Here is a 17,900-nt window from a genome sequence, read left to right on the forward strand (position 1 = left end):
TGGACAGCTGGACAGAGCCTGAGAGCCTTACGGTACTACTGTTTACTGTTTGTATGTACCTCAGAACTCCCTGAAATCAGTAGCAACTGTCACTATCCTGGGTTAAATATCAATGAATATGTATTGACCTACTGACTCACTGTACCAAATGTGGGCTCCGGGGGCAAAATTAGTTTGACACACCAATGACATGAGGGTGTGACTTACACACTGACAGCCAGGGGGAGCTCGATGATGATTTTAGCCACGGCTGTGACTGGGGCCAGGTCTCGCTGTTCACTGATACTGAGGAGGAGACAACACACACACACATCATATTGTCTGCAATCTGGAAAAACAATCTATCTTCATTTTTGACTATTTCAATTTGAATACATATATTGAAAGTAGCAATTCCCTTCCATGTGCAATGACAGTTGTATTTCTCTAGTACCAAGCGAAGTCATCCACCTTGTGAATTGCCATGATATGAAAATAAACAGTGTTTTTTTACAGTATGAGAAACCTAAGATACATTAAATAGACCAACTATGAAAATGAGTTGCTCAGCCAGGACTTACGTAGCCAACAGGAGGTTGACAGTGAGTTCCGTGGTCTCTATGGTGATAGCAGACGTGCTGAGGATGATGTAGAATTTCAGTATAGCATCTCTCTTCAGAGGGTTTCCCAGCTCGCACTCTGCCTGAGAGCCGTTCTGATTGGCCTGGCACACCACCTACACACAGGAAACAGGAAACACAGGGTTATTATACTGCTAATGTAGCAAAGCAAAGTTGCCCTAAGGTTTTCCAGACCACATCACCAATATAGTTATTTCTGGCTCTAAGCATAACATGTCAGCCTTGTCCAGAATCGATTCCTAGACCCTACCTCCTAGACCCTGTTGGAGATCTGAGAGGAATGGAAACGTTTAGTGTGAATACCTGTCGTCCCCTGAAGCAAGAGTAGCAAAGGATGTCCGGCAGGTTTAAGATCCGGGTTAAGTCCAAATTCCAATTCACTCATGAAGTGAAACGTTTGCGTTGAATTAAATTTGAGTTTTAAAAATCTTCAAGTTATGGAATTGGAATTGAATTGGAAATAGACTGCTTAGACTTTTTTAAATTGGAATTGAGTTGGAATTGTAAAAACATGTACTTTTTAAAAATGAATTGAATTGTAATTCAATATTTAATGACCATAGTATAAAAAATGTACTGTAGGATTTGTTTTGAATCATTTCAACCTGTACTCCTATATGTCCAGTACAGCTAGGCTGTCTGAACAGTGACATGATCAGCCTGAGGGAATTTCATTCTAATAGGGATTTGTGGAATTGTTGAGGATATATTGAATTGGGATTTGCATTCTTGAATTTACCTAACATTGGAATTCCAAGGAATTAAAATATCTCTGAATTCAAAGACTGAACTGGAATTTGAATAGAAAATAAATGGAATTTACACAGAGAGAGAAATACATTTAAATGGAATTTGTGGAATTGACCGCAACCCCTAGTTAGGATTAAGGCTATGGTTAGGTGTGTGTACCTGATGTTCCCTGAAGCAGGAGTAGGACAGGGTGTCTGGCAGGGTTAGGGTTTAGGCTAGGGTTAGAGTTAGGTGTGTGTACCTGATGTTCCCTGAAGCAGGAGTAGGACAGGGTGTCTGGCAGGGTTAGGGTTTAGGCTAGGGTTAGAGTTAGGTGTGTGTACCTGATGTTCCCTGAAGCAGGAGTAGGACAGGGTGTCTGGCAGGGTTAGGGTTTAGGCTAGGGTTAGAGTTAGGTGTGTGTACCTGTTTTTCCCTGGAGCAGGAGTAGGACAGGGTGTCTGGCAGGGTTAGGGTTAGAGTTAGAGTTAGGGTTTAGTGTTCGAGTTCGAGTTTAGGGTTAGGGTTAGGTGTGAATACCTGATGTCCCCTGAAGCCATAGTAGGACAGGTAGTGTGAAATGAATTTCTTGCAAACTCCAAACCCAACAATGCAGTAATCAAAATCAATGTAGTACTAAAAACAACATAAAGTGGAAATCAAAATAAGAAATAAGAAGAACACGAGAATGTAAGAAGCTATATACAGGGTCAGTTAATACCATACTATATACAGGGTCAGTTCAATACCATACTATATATAGGGTCAGTTAATACCATACTATATACAGGGTCAGTTAATACCATACTATATACAGGGTCAGTTAATACCATACTATATACAGGGTCAGTGCCAATACCATACTACATACAGGGTCAGTTAATACCATGCTATATACAGGGTCAGTGCCAATACCATACTATATACAGGGTCAGTTAATACCATACTATATACAGGGTCAGTGCCAATACCATATTTACAATGTGTGTAACGGATGTGAAATGGCTAGCTAGTTAGCGGGTACGCGCTAGTAGCGTTTCAATCAGTTACGTCACTTGCTCTGAAACCTAGATGTAGTGTTGCCCCTTGCTCTGCAAGGGCCGCGGCTTTTGTGGAGCGACGGGTAACGACGCTTCGTGGGTGTCAGTTGTTGATGTGTGCAGAGGGTCCCTGGTTCGCGCCAGTGTCGGGGCGAGGGGACGTACTAAAGTTATACTGTTACATGTGCAGGGATACTAGAGTGATAGAAGTGTATACACAACATGGCCAACAGTATGTGGACACCCCTTCAAATGAGTGGATTCGTCTATTTCAGCCACACCCGTTTCTGACAGGTGTATACAGTCATGCAACGTAGAGGCTGAGTATACAGTCATGTAATCTCCTTAGAAAAACATTGGCAGAAGAATGGCCTGTACTGAAGAGCTCAGTGACTTTCAACATGGCACTGTCATAGGATGCCACCTTTTCAACAAGTCAGTTTGTCAAATTTCTGCCCTGCTAGAGCTGCCCTGGTCAACTGTAAGGGCTGTTACTGTGAAGTGGACATTTCTAGGAGCTGCTATGGCTCAGCTGCGAAGTGGTAGGCCACACAAGCCCACAGAAAGGGACCACCGAGTGCTGAAGTGTGAAAAGATCCTCTGTCCTCAGTTGCAACCCTCACTATGCGAGTCCTGTAGTGTGTAGAGTCTTGTGAGTGTGAATAGGAATAAATACAAGGGTCAACTAGTCTCTGTAGCCATTCTGTTAGCTATTTAGCAGCCTTATGGCTGTTCTGGAGCCTGTTGGTGTCAGACTTGATTCACCGGTACCGCTTGCCATGCAGAAGCAGAGACATTCTGTAGCTTGGGTGGCTGGAGTCTTTAACAATTTTACGGGCCTTCCTTTCACACCGCCTGATTTAGAGGTCCTGGGTGGCAGAGAGCTCGGCCATGCGATCAAGGGCGGTGCTGTTGCCATACCAAGCAGTGATGAAGCCAGTCAAGATGCTCTCAATGGTGCAGCTGTAGAACTTTTTGAGAATTTGAGGGCCCATGCCAAACCTTTTCAACCTCCTGGGGGGGGGGGGATGCTGTCACGCCTTCTTTGCAATTGCGAGCATGTGAACCAAGTCCTTAGTGATGTGGACACCGAGGTCCTTGAAGCTCTCGACCCGCTCCACTGCAGCCTTGTTGAAGTGGATGGGCTTGTTTCTTGCAGTCCACAATCAGCTCCTTCGTCTTGCTGACGTTAAAGGAGAGGTTGTTGTCCCGGCACCACAGTGCCAGGTCTCTTGGTGCCCAGCCACCCTCATATCATGATGGTGTTGGAGTCGTGCGTGGCCACTCAGTCATGGGTGAACAGGGAGTACAGGAGGGGACTAAGCACACACCCCTGGGGAACCCCCGTATTGAGGGTTAGCGTGGCGGAGGTGATGTTGCCTACCCTTTTCACCTAGGGGCTGGCCCGTCAGGAAGTCCAGGATCCAGTCGCAGAGGGAGGTGTTCAGTCCCAGGGTCTTAAGCTTGGTGACGAGCTTGTAGGGGACAATGGTGTTGAATGCTGAGCTGTAGTCAATGAAGACCATTCCAACAGTGTGGAGTGCAATTGAGATTGCATGGTTCTGTTCGGGCGGTATGCAAATTGGAGTGGGTTTAGGGTGTATGGGATGATGGAGGTGATGTGTACCATGACCAGCCTTTCAAAGAACTTTGATTATAGATGCGAGTGCTGCAGGGTGGTAGTCATTGTGGCATGAAGCCTTAGAGTTTTTGTGAACACGAATGATCGTAGTCACCTTTCCTGCAGTCGAATTATCAAATTGTTTTTCAAATACCGCTGAAATTCTGGTGTTTCTATGTCAAATGGTTTAGTTATATTTCAGTCTTCTGTGATGTATAGTAAAGTGTAATATTGGAATAAAAACTTTAAAATGAATACATTTCATCCCTATATCTGACAGGTCTTCTTTTTTTAAGCCCATAACCATGTGTGTGAGGTGTATACGTTTGTTTCAAAGTCAATTTTTTAAAAGACTTTCAAGAAACACTCTGTGTGACTCTGATTTAGCCCACTGTAGTAAAATGTTTAAGATGTGGGGATACAGACTGGAACAAGGCGAGGTAGAACATTACTGTGAATATGTGTGTGTGTGTGTGTGTGTGTGTGTGTTTGGTGTGTGTACCTGTTGTCCCCTGAAGCCAGAGTAGGACAGGGTGTCTGGCAGGGTCACCAGTAGCTGGGCAGCATGGGCATCATCTCCATCCTCCTCTGGGGACAGAGGGTCTGAGGGCATGTTGGTGACGGTCACCTCCAACACCACAGACCTCTGGTCAGACAGAGAAAACACAGCCACCTCTTCATCATCCCTGCAATGAAGGGATTAAAAAGGAAATAGAAAAGAGGAATAAAGTGGTTAGACATAGGATCTCTGGTGAGACAGAGAGAACACCGTCACCTCCTCGCCATCTCCGGAATGAGAGGGGCATGAGGCGGCAGGTAGCCTTGTAAATAAGAATGTGTTCTTAAATGACTTGCCTAGTTAAATAAATTATCAATAAAAAAATGAGGAAATAGAAAAGAAGCGGTTCGATATGTGTGGCACACCGGGGGGTTTGATCTAAACCTTTACACAGATCAGACACAAGTGTGATACCTCAGTTTCAAGGGTGTTTATTTAAAACAATAAAGAAAAAGAACCAGGTCTCCTCCATGAGGAGTGCTCCGGGGAATGCTGTCTCCTCTGGGGTAGAACACAGAGGAGGTTCTACCGGAGTGTAAGGATGTCTATCCGGTAGCAACCTCTCCCATGTGCTGCACTGCTGGTAGCTTTATTGGCCCTGTACGGCTGGTGAGCAATCAGCTCCTTGATTACTGACCAGCCACAATCAGCCCCAATCAGTCCTGGCCGGAGGACCCGTCAAGACCTGGAACGTTCAGTAGAGGAAGCCACCGCCCGTGATGTAGACTCCGTCTGTCACCAGGCCTCGACGAGTCGCCCCCTGGGGGCTTGTCCGCGGTACGCCACACATCCCCCTTAGCCCTGTCGGGCGGGGGGGGCGGTCGTCAGTGCGATGAATGTCTCCCTTCTCGATAGGGCATTCCTGTTCCTATGCTTTGCCGCTGACCTGTACACAACAGAAAAATAGAAGCGATGATGGGACAAGAGCCACCTGGTGACACAATCGTTCGTGAACTTCCCCTGCCATTCAGACCAGGGAAGCATGGTCTGTGACCAGGGTGAAGTGGGTGCCAAACAGGCACTTCACTGCTAGACGCTCTTTCTCGACAATCAAGTACTTATTTTCTCTGGGTATCAGCTTCCAGCTTATTTTCATGATGGGGTGCTCCTCCCCATTGTGTACCTGGGACAGGACAGCCCCTAGTCCCATGTCGCAGGCATCCGTCTGCACCAGCATCGGTACCTGGAAATCGGGCTTCATCAGAATCGGATGGGAGCGCAGGGCTTCCTTCAGGTGCTTTGGCCTCATCCAACCACCACTGTTCTCGGGAGGCGGGCCCTGGTCAGATCGTTAATGGGGAGACTATAGCCGCAAAGTTGGGGATAAACCGACTATAATATCCTGCCTCCCCCAGGAAGGACATGAGTCTATCCCACCAGTCACAAACAGCCTGGACCTTCCTTTCCTGGGGCTTGACATTCCCCTGTCCAGTCAGTTACCCCAGGTACTCCACCTCCTCAAACATCAGCTTGCGTTTCTTGGGAGTCGCTGTCATCCCGGCTTGCTTGAGCGTCCAGTACCCAATCTTGGCTGTGGATGATGATATCATCCAAATAGGCCACTGCATACTGTTGATGGGGTCAGAGGACTCGGTCCATCATGCCCTGGAACGTGGGTCGAACTCCATGGAGATCGAACGGGAGGATCCACTATTGGTATGAGTAGTCCAGTGTCGAGAATGCCGTCTTCTCCCGGGAGGCGGCTGCCAAGGGTACCTGCCAATATCCCTTGCTCAGGTCCAGTGTGCTGAGGTACAAAACAAACTGATGTTGTTCACCCCCCTGAAGTCATTGCAGAAACGCAGACTACCGTCCTGTTTGGGCACCAGCACGATGGGGCTGCCCCGTGGGACTCCTTGATGACTCCCATCCTCAGCATAGCCTCCACCTCCTGCTTCACGGCCTTCCTTCTGGCCTCTGGATCCGGTATGGCCTCTTTCGTGCCGTTTCTCCGGGGAAGGAGCAGACGTGGTGTTCAATGAGGGTCGTTCGGCCCGGTTTCTCTGAAAACACAGCGGTGTTCCGATCGATGAAATATCGGAGGGTTTACATTTACATTTACATTACATTTAAGTCATTTAGCAGACGCTCTTATCCAGAGCGACTTACAAATTGGTGCATTCACCTAATGACATCCAGTGGAACAGCCACTTTACAATAGTGCATCTAAATCTTTTAAGGGGGGGGGGGGGCAGAAGGATTGCTTTATCCTATCCTAGGTATTCCTTGAAGAGGTGGGGTTTCAGGTGTCTCCGGAAGGTGGTGATTGACTCCGCTGTCCTGGCGTCGTGAGGGAGTTTGTTCCACCATTGGGGTGCCAGAGCAGCGAACAGTTTTGACTGGGCTGAGCGGGAACTGTACTTCCTCAGTGGTAGGGAGGCGAGCAGGCCAGAGGTGGATGAACGCAGTGCCCTTGTTTGGGTGTAGGGCCTGATCAGAGCCTGAAGGTACTGAGGTGCCGTTCCCCTCACAGCTCCGTAGGCAAGCACCATGGTCTTGTAGCGGATGCGAGCTTCAACTGGAAGCCAGTGGAGAGAGCGGAGGAGCGGGGTGACGTGAGAGAACTTGGGAAGGTTGAACACCAGACGGGCTGCGGCGTTCTGGATGAGTTGTAGGGGTTTGATGGCACAGGCAGGGAGCCCAGCCAACAGCGAGTTGCAGTAATCCAGACGGGAGATGACAAGTGCCTGGATTAGGACCTGCGCCGCTTCCTGTGTGAGGCAGGGTCGTACTCTGCGGATGTTGTAGAGCATGAACCTACAGGAACGGGCCACCGCCTTGATGTTAGTTGAGAACGACAGGGTGTTGTCCAGGATCACGCCAAGGTTCTTAGCGCTCTGGGAGGAGGACACAATGGAGTGTGTCTGTTTCTGGGCCGTTATAAGGTCCTTATTACTCAGGATCACCACTAGTCAATGTCCCAGGTTTCGACCACAACATGGCCAAAGCTATCCTCACGTACCACCTATTCAATAGGTTTACATGGTAAATCTGTTGGGGTTTCAGTCTCCCTGGCTCCCCTACACAGTAATTTACCGGTCCCAGCTTCTCTGTCACCTCGTACGGCCCATGCCATGTTACCAGGAACTTACTTTCTGTGGTGGGGATTAAAACTAGCACCTTGTCACCCACCTGGAACTCTCGGGGCTGGATCTCCCGATTGTAGACCTTGGCTTGAGTGCGCTGGGCCTTCACCATATGTTTCCTTACCACTGGCCATATGGCTGTCATCCACTCCCTCATCGTCGCTACGTGTTCCACCACGCTGCGAAAGGGGTTCAGCTGGGCTTCCCACACCTCCTTGGCAAGATCCAGTAGGCTGCAAGGTCTCCTCCTGTAAAGGAGTTCAAAAGGGGAAAACCCAGGGGGTGCCTGGGGCACATCTCGGATCGAGAACATCCGGTGGGGTAGTAGGTGCTCCCAGCTCTTCCCGTTCCGTTAAATGACCTTGCGCAGCATTTGTTTGAGTGTCTTGTTGAAGCATTTGACTAGCCCATCCGTCTGCGGGTGAAAGACAGCGATCCAGAGATCCAGAGAGCACACAATTCTTTCATTAGTTGGGACATGAACTCAATACATCCGTTAGTCAGGATCTCGTTTGTGATGCCCATCCGGCTGAAAAGGTGGAACAGCTCCCAGGCGATTTCCTTGGGGACATCCACCTGTAGACGAATGGCCTTGGAATATCGGGTGGCATAATTTACTATTACCAGGATCTACCGGTGTCCTCGGGATGTTTTTACTAGGGGACCCATTATGTCCATGGTGATGCGTTCAAACGGCACTCCGATGATCGGTAGGGGAACCAGCGGGTTCCGGAAGTGTGCTTTGGGGCTGTGATTTGACACTCCGGGTAGCTGTGGCAATAGTCTTCCACGGCCCGCCTCATTCCGGTCCAGTGGAACCGGGCGGCGATCCGTTCCCGGGCCTTCTCTATTCACAGGTGCGCTCCCAACAAATGGGTGTGGGCCAGCTGAAGAACGGTTCCGACGTACCGGCGAGGCTGCAACAGAACCTCTCGAAGTGCCCCTTGTTCGTGCGACACCTGATACAAAAGATTATTTGGAAAATAGGGTATCGCCAGTCACTCACCCCCGGAAGAAGCTGGCCATCCACCGGCCACTGGGAGGTCCGGAACTATCCCCTCGGGGGGCTCAGGACAGGTGTCTCTGCAGGTCCCTCGAAATCGAGGAGGGGGACCGTTGGGCTCCTCCTTTGGTTGTTCACCAGGTGAGGTTGGTTCCGGCACCCCCTCGGACATCGACTCCGGGTCCGTAGACACGAAGTTGGAAACCGCTTGCTTCCGGGTCGCGCAGGCGACTGTCCGTCCACACTCTCATCAGTCGCCGGCTTGTACTCTTTTTCCCAGCTCGTGTCTCCACAGTGCAGTGAACAGTGGACCATCTCATCCCACGAGGAGGGGTACCGACAACTCAGGTACAGCACCACCACACCCTTGTGGCGTCACAATGGTGGCCTGCCCAGTCGAATACCAATGTGTGTCGCCATGTACACATGAGATGGACATCTCCTCACCATGGTCGGTCGGCTGGGCCAGCATGTGCGCTTGTACGAGTGTTACCACACTCCTTGGAGCCAACAGAGCGTGGATGTCGTGACCGCCGACTTTCACCGGGACCATGGGTGACGGTGGTTCGATGTGCCCAACAGGAGGTGATGTAGTTTACTGCGTGGTCCTTCACGTCTCCAGGGCCCGCTGATGGAATCGACTTCTCTCGGCCCAGGCAATTCCATGCGAGGTGTCCCCGGGCTCTACACTCAAACACCTCCTTTGGTTTTCATCCGCCTTGGGTCGTCTGCGGCGGGTCGACTCTCCCCCAGCTTTCTCTCCACGGGTCTGCTGTCCTTTATCCAGGCTGACTGACGGATTGGGGAGTACGGTGGTGGGGTTGTCGTTCCGTCCTCTCTGACGGTTCCCGGGCTCGGGCCTCGTCCCCTTCAGCAGCGCCTCTGTATTTTGGTGCGTCCGGACAGGAGCGGGCCAGCAGACTTACCCACTTTGCCTTGGGCCATCCTTCCCGGAGTGCTGTCCATTCGAAAGTGCAGAGGTAGGTCTCAATGTCGTCATCCTCCATTAGCTTGATTAAAAACTGATTGGAATGTGATTCGGTCTGCGTTTCTCTTCACAGCTATAATATCCCGCCCCAGGAAGGACTGTGTCTATGACCGGGGAACGGGCCAGTCACAAACCGCTTGGACCTTCCTCTCCTGGGGTTTCTCCTTGTAGCTTCCTGACTTTCTCAAGCAGGCGGACATTCTGTAGATGCTGTTCTTCCAGCTTTTGTTCCTGAATGTCCTGTTGCGCTTTTTGGGCCCAAGAGAACTGAGCTATCAACTCGTCCATGCTGATACTGCAGAAACGTAAACCCTGGTCTGACCACATTGTCAGATTGCCCGCATTCTCCACCACTATCCACCAATGTCGTCTCCCCTTCGGAAGGGGAGGAGACATTTGGCCCATCATTTGCAAAGAAAGAGGGTGGAGCTCCTCATTGCAGTTCCGTTCCCCGTTCTAGAATCTCTTCATCTCTTCTCTTAACATGCATGGACCCAGAACTATCGAGCAGCTGACCAATTATGCAAAACTTTAGTTCTGGGTTAACCGAGATTACTCTGACACTAATCTAGCAGACCTGATTCTTATAATAATTAGCTGGTGGATAACCTGAATAGGGTTAGTTACAACTGGGGTTGGAGCGAAAAACCTACAGGAGGGTATTCAAATTAAAGTTTATTGGTTGCATACACAGATTTGCAGATGTTATCGCAGGTGTAGCGAAATACTTGTGTTTCTAGCTCCAACAGTGCAGTAATAATACCAAGCAATACAAAACAATACACACATAATCTAAAAAGTTTAAAGAAAGAAATTAAGAAATATCAGAACGAGCAATGTCAGAGTCCGGAAAAGACATACAGTACCAGTCAAAAGTTTGGACACAACTACTCATTCAAGGGTTTTTCTTTATTTTGACTATTTTCTACATTGTAGAAGAATAGTGAAGACATTTAGATTCTTCAAAGTAGCCACCCTTTGATGACAGCTTGGCACACGCTTGGCATTCTCTCAACCAGCTTCACCTGGAATACTTTTCCAACAGTCTTTAAGGAGTTCCCATTTATGCTGAGAACTTGTTGGCTGCTTTCCTTCACTCTGCGGTCCAACTCATCCCAAACCGTCTCAATTGGGTTGAGGTTGAGTGATTGTGGAGGCCAGGTCATCTGATGCAGTACTCCATCACTCTCTTCTTGGTCAAATAGCCCTTACACAGCCTGGAGGTGCGTTGGGTCATTGTCCTGTTGTAAAAACAAATGATAGTCCCACTAAGCGCAAACCAGATAGGATGGCGTATCGCTTTAGAATGCTGTGGTAGCCATGCTGGTTAAGTGTGCCTTGAATTCTAAATAAATCACAGACAGTCAATAGCAAAGCACCCCCACACCATCAAACCTCCTCCTCCATGCTTCTAGGTGGGAACTACACATGCAGAGATTGTCCGGTCACCTACTCTGCGTCTCACAAAGACACAGGGGTTGCAACCAAAAATTTCAAATTTGTACTCAAGGACAGATTTCCACTGGTCGAATGTCCATTCTGCGTGTTCCTTGGCCCAAGCAAGACTCTTCTTCGTATTGGTGTCCTTTAGTAGTGGTTTCTTTGCAGCAATTCGACCATGAAGGCCTGAGTCACGCAGTCTCCTCTGAACAGTTGATGTGTAGATGTGTCTGTTACTTGAACTTGAGGCTGGTAACTCTGATGAACTTATCCTCTGCAGCAGAATTAACTCTGCGTCTTCCTTTCCTGTGGTGGTTCTCATGTGAGCCAGTTTCATCATAGTTTCATCATAGCACTTGGGTTTTGCGACTGCATTGAAGAAACTTTCGAAGTTCTTGAGATTTTCCGTATTGACTGACCTTCATGTGTTAAAGTAATGACGGACTGTCGTTTCTCTTTGCTTATTTGAGCTGTTCTTGCCATAATATGGACTATTTTCTGTATACCAATCCTATCTTGTCACAACACAACTGATTGGCTCAAACGCATTGAGAAGGAAATTCCACAAACACCTTTTAATTTATATGCATTCCAGACTACCTCACGAAGCTGGTTGAGAGAATGCCAAGAGTTTGCAAAGCTGTCAAAGGGTGGCTACTTTGAAGAATCTCAAATATAAAATATATTTGTTTAACATTTTTGTCATTACTACATGATTCCATATGTGTTATTTCATAGTTTTGATATCTTCGCTATTATTCTACAATGTAGAAAATAGCAAAAATAAAGAAATACCTTGGAATGAGTAGGTGTGTCCAAACTTTTGACTGGTGCTGTATAATGGTGTGTATAGAAGTTATTTTTGGATGTAGGTAATAATACAAGAAACTTTCTGGGCAAATAATATAAGAAATACCATACCATTAAAAAAAATGAAATACTGCAAAGTTGTCTAGTAGCTAGAAACAGGGCGACCGTGTCTGTGTGCGCCATCTTGTCATCAAAGCTCTCCAGGGACAGTGTTGGGCAGCTCTGATATAGAGGAATGGTCAAATACAATGTAGAATGTAACAGCTATTAGAATTGCTCAACTCCTCTTCTCCGGGAGATGACGATATACAAAGAAGAAGTCATACTAACCTTGGCAGAGGGGTGAAGAGGTCAGAGGTGGGAGGTCGGGTTCCAAACTGGTAGGTCAACTTCAGGTTGCTCTGACAGATCTTATCATCGCCACATCCTTCCCTCAGGAAATTCACCTGCAACAGAGGAGACAGACATGTACACATTTAAAATCATAGAATTGACCTTAAATCTTTTTAAATGTCCAAATGATTTCACTTTGGGAAACTGGTTCCCCCACTGTGAAATAACAAAACCCTGTAGTATACCTGTATCACACAGGTATGTATTAATTAGGCATGTAACACGACCATCTCTCTTCATGAAAATGCAGATCAGTATGCTCCCTGGTTCTGTTGTTATGGTACTGACCTCAGAGTGCAGGGTGTTGGAGGTGGAAACACTCAGTACAGGAGGTAAAGGCACTGACCTCAGAGTGCAGGGTGTTGGAGGTGGAAACACTCAGTACAGGAGGTAAAGGCACTGACCTCAGAGTGCAGGGTGTTGGAGGTGGAAACACTCAGTACAGGAGGTAAAGGCACTGACCTCAGAGTGCAGGGTGTTGGAGGTGGAAACACTCAGTACAGGAGGTAAAGGCACTGACCTCAGAGTGCAGGGTGTTGGAGGTGGAAACACTCAGTACAGGAGGTAAAGGCACTGACCTCAGAGTGCAGGGTGTTGGAGGTGGAAACACTCAGTACAGGAGGTAAAGGGACTGACCTCAGAGTGCAGGGTGTTGGAGGTGGAAACACTCAGTACAGGAGGTAAAGGTACTGACCTCAGAGTGCAGGGTGTTGGAGGTGGAAACACTCAGTACAGGAGGTAAAGGTACTGACCTCAGAGTGCAGGGTGTTGGAGGTGGAAACACTCAGTACAGGAGGTAAAGGTACTGACCTCAGAGTGCAGGGTGTTGGAGGTGGAAACACTCAGTACGGGAGGTAGCGTGTCTCGTTCCTCTGGGTTAGTGTCTGAAGAGAACATGGGGGGTCTGATGGTGTGGGTGATGGCTAGAGAGATGGGACGCAGCTTATCACGGATATTCTCCTGTATTTGAAAGAATTCAATAATTACTCACCGAGATTCAAATTATATGGAAGTCATATGATATTGGAGTTGGAAGGAAATAATGTTTGTTTTCATTCAACTTTTAAGACAATTATTAAATTGTTCAATTATGCCAGTTTAGCTAAATAAAGCACAACTTAAATACTTTTTCTACCCAGGGTTGTAACACAGTGCAACTGCATGTACTGGTTGATAGAGAGCACTGGCAGAACTGAACACTTCGCTTTGCCCTTTTTGCTGTTGCATAGTGGAAAGAAAAGGTCATTGATATATTCTGTAGTTGTAATCTCTAACACCTCCCGTTCGTATTCAGATGAAATGATTGTGTCATGTTGTACTGTACGTGTAGTTGGAAGGTGGCGCTCTGGCAGGCGGGATGGCGTTGACCTTTCAGCTCCACCTCGTCAGTGTGTGTGTACTCCGCCGCCTGTGCACTGCGACCCAGGAAGCTAACACGGTGGGGCAGGCCGAGCTTCCTGCGCTCGGTGTCAGCCTCGATGAGTAGGACCAGGGCTAGTTGGAGGGAGGGAGGCAGGAATGAAGGAATGGGAGGAAAGGAAGGGAGGAATGAAAGAAGGAAAGAGAATCAGAGAAAAGCCAGCACACTACAACACACCAGAGATAAGCTACTGGACATATTGCCAGACTATTTTACACAGCTGGACATATTTCCAGACTATTTTACACAGCTGGACATATTACCAGACTATTTTACACAGCTAGACATATTACCAGACTATTTTACACAGCTGGACATATTACCAGACTATTTTACACAGCTGGACATATTACCAGACTATTTTACACAGCTGGACATATTACCAGACTATTTTACACAGCTGGACATATTACCAGACTATTTTACACAGCTGGACATATTACCAGACTATTTTACACAGCTGGACATATTTCCAGACTATTTTACACAGCTGGACATATTACCAGACTATTTTACACAGCTGGACATATTTCCAGACTATTTTACACAGCTGGACATATTACCAGACTATTTTACACAGCTGGACATATTACCACACTATTTTACACAGCTAGACATATTACCAGACTATTTTACACAGCTAGACATATTACCAGATTATTTTACACAGCTGGACATATTACCAGACTATTTTACACAGCTGGACATATTTCCAGACTATTTTACACAGCTGGACATATTACCAGACTATTTTACACAGCTGGACATATTACCACACTATTTTACACAGCTAGACATATTACCAGACTATTTTACACAGCTAGACATATTACCAGATTATTTTACACAGCTGGACATATTACCACACTATTTTACACAGCTAGACATATTACCAGACTATTTTACACAGCTGGACATATTACCAGACTATTTTACACAGCTGGACATATACCACACTATTTTACACAGCTAAACATATTACCAGACTATTTTACACAGCTGGACATATTACCAGACTATTTTAGACAGCTGGACATATACCACACTATTTTACACAGCTAGACATATTACCAGACTATTTTACACAGCTGGACATATTACCACACTATTTTAGACAGCTGGACATTTTACCAGACAGATAAACCAACTGGTATTAAACAGAGATGTGTACAGTATAGTAACTCACTGATGTCTGGTGAGTAGGTCTCTGGATAAGCAGTATAGGTGAAGCAGGCTTTGACCTCCACACTAACAACAGAGAATAAAGTTAGCGAACAACAACCTGTCAACAGCAGAAGCACACTACCAGACGTGGCAGTGAAGGTTGAAATGAATGTCATTTGCGACACCTACCACACTCCATCTCTCCCCTTACAGTTGTGTTGCTCCAAGTCAATATACTGCTGAGGTTCGATGGACACGTCCCGGGTCACGTGAATGACCGGGCGAGACCTGTACAGAACCAGCTTATCACCGAGAGAGCCTACTGCCAGGTCAGGGTACAGGTTCCCATCGATGTCCATGCCGCCTGAGATGGAGTAGCCGAACCTCTTCACCCCCTCGTCCACTCCATCCAGGATCTGTGAGGGGCAACATGAAGGTCACGTGTGTTAACTTGTATAATCAAGTGCAACTTTAAACCTGTAATTATTATTCAGATAGTCCCACACACCTGCAATTATGGTGTGATGTTATCAGTCAGTAAACTTAATTGAACTTGAATCGCATCGTTGTTATTGAGACTTAACGATATGACCACCATGAAGTTTGCGACACCAGAGTCGAGGCTTTGATTCTGATATGATGAGACCATTTACTTCGAAAGTTTCCCATTTGTAAACCTTTCTTACAGTCAAATTACCAAATCACCCTCTATTGGCCTCATGGGTGGAATGTTATTCATATTTTTCAGAATTTCAGAATTAATAAAACGTAAAAAAAATCTGGTGTTTGTATGTCAAATGGGTTTGTTATATTTCAGTCTTCTGTGATGTATAGTCAAGTCTAATATTGGGATACAAATGAATACATTTCATCTCTATAAGCCCATTACCGTGTCTAAGGTGTATACGTTTGTTTCAAGGAAGATTTGTTCAAGACTACCAAGAAACACTCTGTGTTACCCTGATTTATCCCACTGTAGTAAAAGGGTAACAATATACACATGGCAATCATAAACACTGAAATACATGGATATTGCTATTATACAAATGGTCATTTCACAGTATCATATTAAATATAGTATATCATATATACACTGACTATAAAAAACATTAACGTTCCATGACATAGACTGAGCAGGTGAATCCAGGTGAAAGCTATGATCCCTTATTGATGTCACTTAGGTCCTATTAGGATTTCTAATCCTTGAGACACTTGAGAAATGTATTGTGTATGTGTGCCATTCTGAGGGTGAATGGGCAAGACAAAAGATGTAAGTGCATTTGAACGGGGTATGGTAGTAGGTGCCAGGTGCACCGGTTTGCGTCAAGAACTGCAACGCTGCTGGGTTTTTCACGCTCAACAGTTTACCATGTGTATCAGGAATGGTCCTCCACCCAAAGGACATCCAGCCGACTTGACAAGTTGGGGAAACATTGGAGTCAACATAGGCTAGCATCCCTGTGGAATGCTTTCAATACCTTAGAGTCCATGTCCCCAACGAATTGAGGCTGTTCTGAGGGCAAAATCAGGGGAGGTGCAACTCAATACACTCAGTGACGAGCAACAAGCTTTCTAAAGGCTCTTCTTACCTGTGCAGGCTTGGTGTCGATGCCTGAGGACAAGCCTCGATAGATGAACACTTTGCCATCTCCATCGAACGGAGCCCCCACAGCGATGTCTGGACGGAGAGAGACAGAAACACATTGCATATAAACTTGACCCTAAGGACAATAGGAATACGTGCCAAATGGCACCCTATTCCCTATGTAGTGCACTACTTTTGTCAAGAGCCCTGGTAAAAGTAGTGCACTACAAAGGGAATAGGGTGCCATTTGGGATGCGAACCAGTGACTCAGGCCCTTCAAATCAGTGGATTGTAAAGTGAATGTTGTTTAAAGAAACTTTTGATTTGATTTGATCCAGTCCTTCCTCACCGTCATATCCGTCCCTGTCCAAGTCTCCCACATTGTTGACGGTCAATCCAAACATGGAGTCATAGGTTCCGTTGAGCCTGATTGGCTGAGCATACTCCCAGTTACCGAATGGGTTGAGGAAGATGTACACAGCACCTCCGATCTCTGCTTTTCGGTCAAAGTAGTTAGGAGCTCCCACTATCAGGTCAGTCCAGCTGGGGGGAGAGAACATGGAGGGAGGGAGAAAAGGGAGGGAGGTTCAGAAAGAGCTCGACAGAATCTTGGGTGGAAACAAGAAGATGACGGCTACAAATATAAACATATGGTTATTTATATATTATATAAATATAAACATCTGTAACTGAAATAAACCTTTTCCAAGGTGCTTTAGAAATCCTGGTCAGAGTATTCCCAGTTATAGGATTCCATCCTTTCCGAACTAATTCCCGGAAAACTTCCATCTGGGATTTCTGAAAACACGGGAACTGGGAATTTTCTGGAAATGTGGAACCTTACTCTGCCATCACTGTTGAGTCATGGCCACAGAGTACCTGTCTATACATTCCCATACACTACTATCAATAGTATCAGCAGCAGACATATGCATTAGTTCTCACCCGTCACTGTTGAGATCAGCCGTAGCCACAGAGTACCCAAAGGAAGAAGCCAGCTCCTCTCCCCACAGGATGTGCTGTGGCACCAGGCGGTACATGTTATCTTTACGCAACAGCACCACCGCTCCCGTGTGATTGGCTCTCGGAGCCCCCGCCACGAAGGTCAGCTCACCACGACTCATTATGCCTGTAGCAGAGTCCACTGAGAAGCCTGGAGCAAGGCATCATGGGATAACAGTTAGCAGCAGTAGTTGTGTGTGTGTGTGTGTGTGTGGGCATGTTTGTCTTCTACAGAGGTAAAGACTAGGGGTGTGTGTGTGTGTGTGTGTGTGTGTGTGTGTGTGTGTGTGTGTGTGTGTGTGTGTGTGTGTGTGTGTGTGTGTGTGTGTGTGTGTGTGTGTGTGTGTGTGTGTGTGTGTGTGTGTGTGTGTGTGTGTGTGTGTGTGTGTGTGGAGGTGGGCATTGTTTGTCTTCTACAGAGGTAAAGACTAGGTCTGTGT

General features: G+C 46.8%; 1 protein-coding gene across 3 annotated transcripts in view; it reads right to left on the reverse strand.

Annotated features, from left to right (window-relative positions):
* LOC129815736 (integrin alpha-7-like) overlaps positions 1 to 17,900 on the reverse strand; it is a 95,045-nt gene that overhangs the window by 26,451 nt on the left and 50,694 nt on the right. For all 3 annotated transcript variants that reach the window (XM_055869807.1, XM_055869806.1, XM_055869809.1), the window contains exons 5-15: positions 17,404 to 17,611; positions 16,808 to 17,001; positions 16,463 to 16,551; positions 15,063 to 15,289; positions 14,896 to 14,957; positions 13,614 to 13,783; positions 13,100 to 13,249; positions 12,227 to 12,342; positions 4,513 to 4,696; positions 561 to 715; positions 208 to 285 (exon numbers count right to left, since the gene is read on the reverse strand). In XM_055869807.1, coding sequence (XP_055725782.1) covers positions 208 to 285; positions 561 to 715; positions 4,513 to 4,696; positions 12,227 to 12,342; positions 13,100 to 13,249; positions 13,614 to 13,783; positions 14,896 to 14,957; positions 15,063 to 15,289; positions 16,463 to 16,551; positions 16,808 to 17,001; positions 17,404 to 17,611 — 1,633 coding nt within the window. The remainder of the gene's footprint in view (positions 1 to 207; positions 286 to 560; positions 716 to 4,512; positions 4,697 to 12,226; positions 12,343 to 13,099; positions 13,250 to 13,613; positions 13,784 to 14,895; positions 14,958 to 15,062; positions 15,290 to 16,462; positions 16,552 to 16,807; positions 17,002 to 17,403; positions 17,612 to 17,900) is intronic.

This window comes from Salvelinus fontinalis, chromosome 18 (assembly GCF_029448725.1).
Source record: "Salvelinus fontinalis isolate EN_2023a chromosome 18, ASM2944872v1, whole genome shotgun sequence".
In the NCBI taxonomy this organism is placed as follows: Eukaryota; Metazoa; Chordata; class Actinopteri; order Salmoniformes; family Salmonidae; genus Salvelinus; species Salvelinus fontinalis.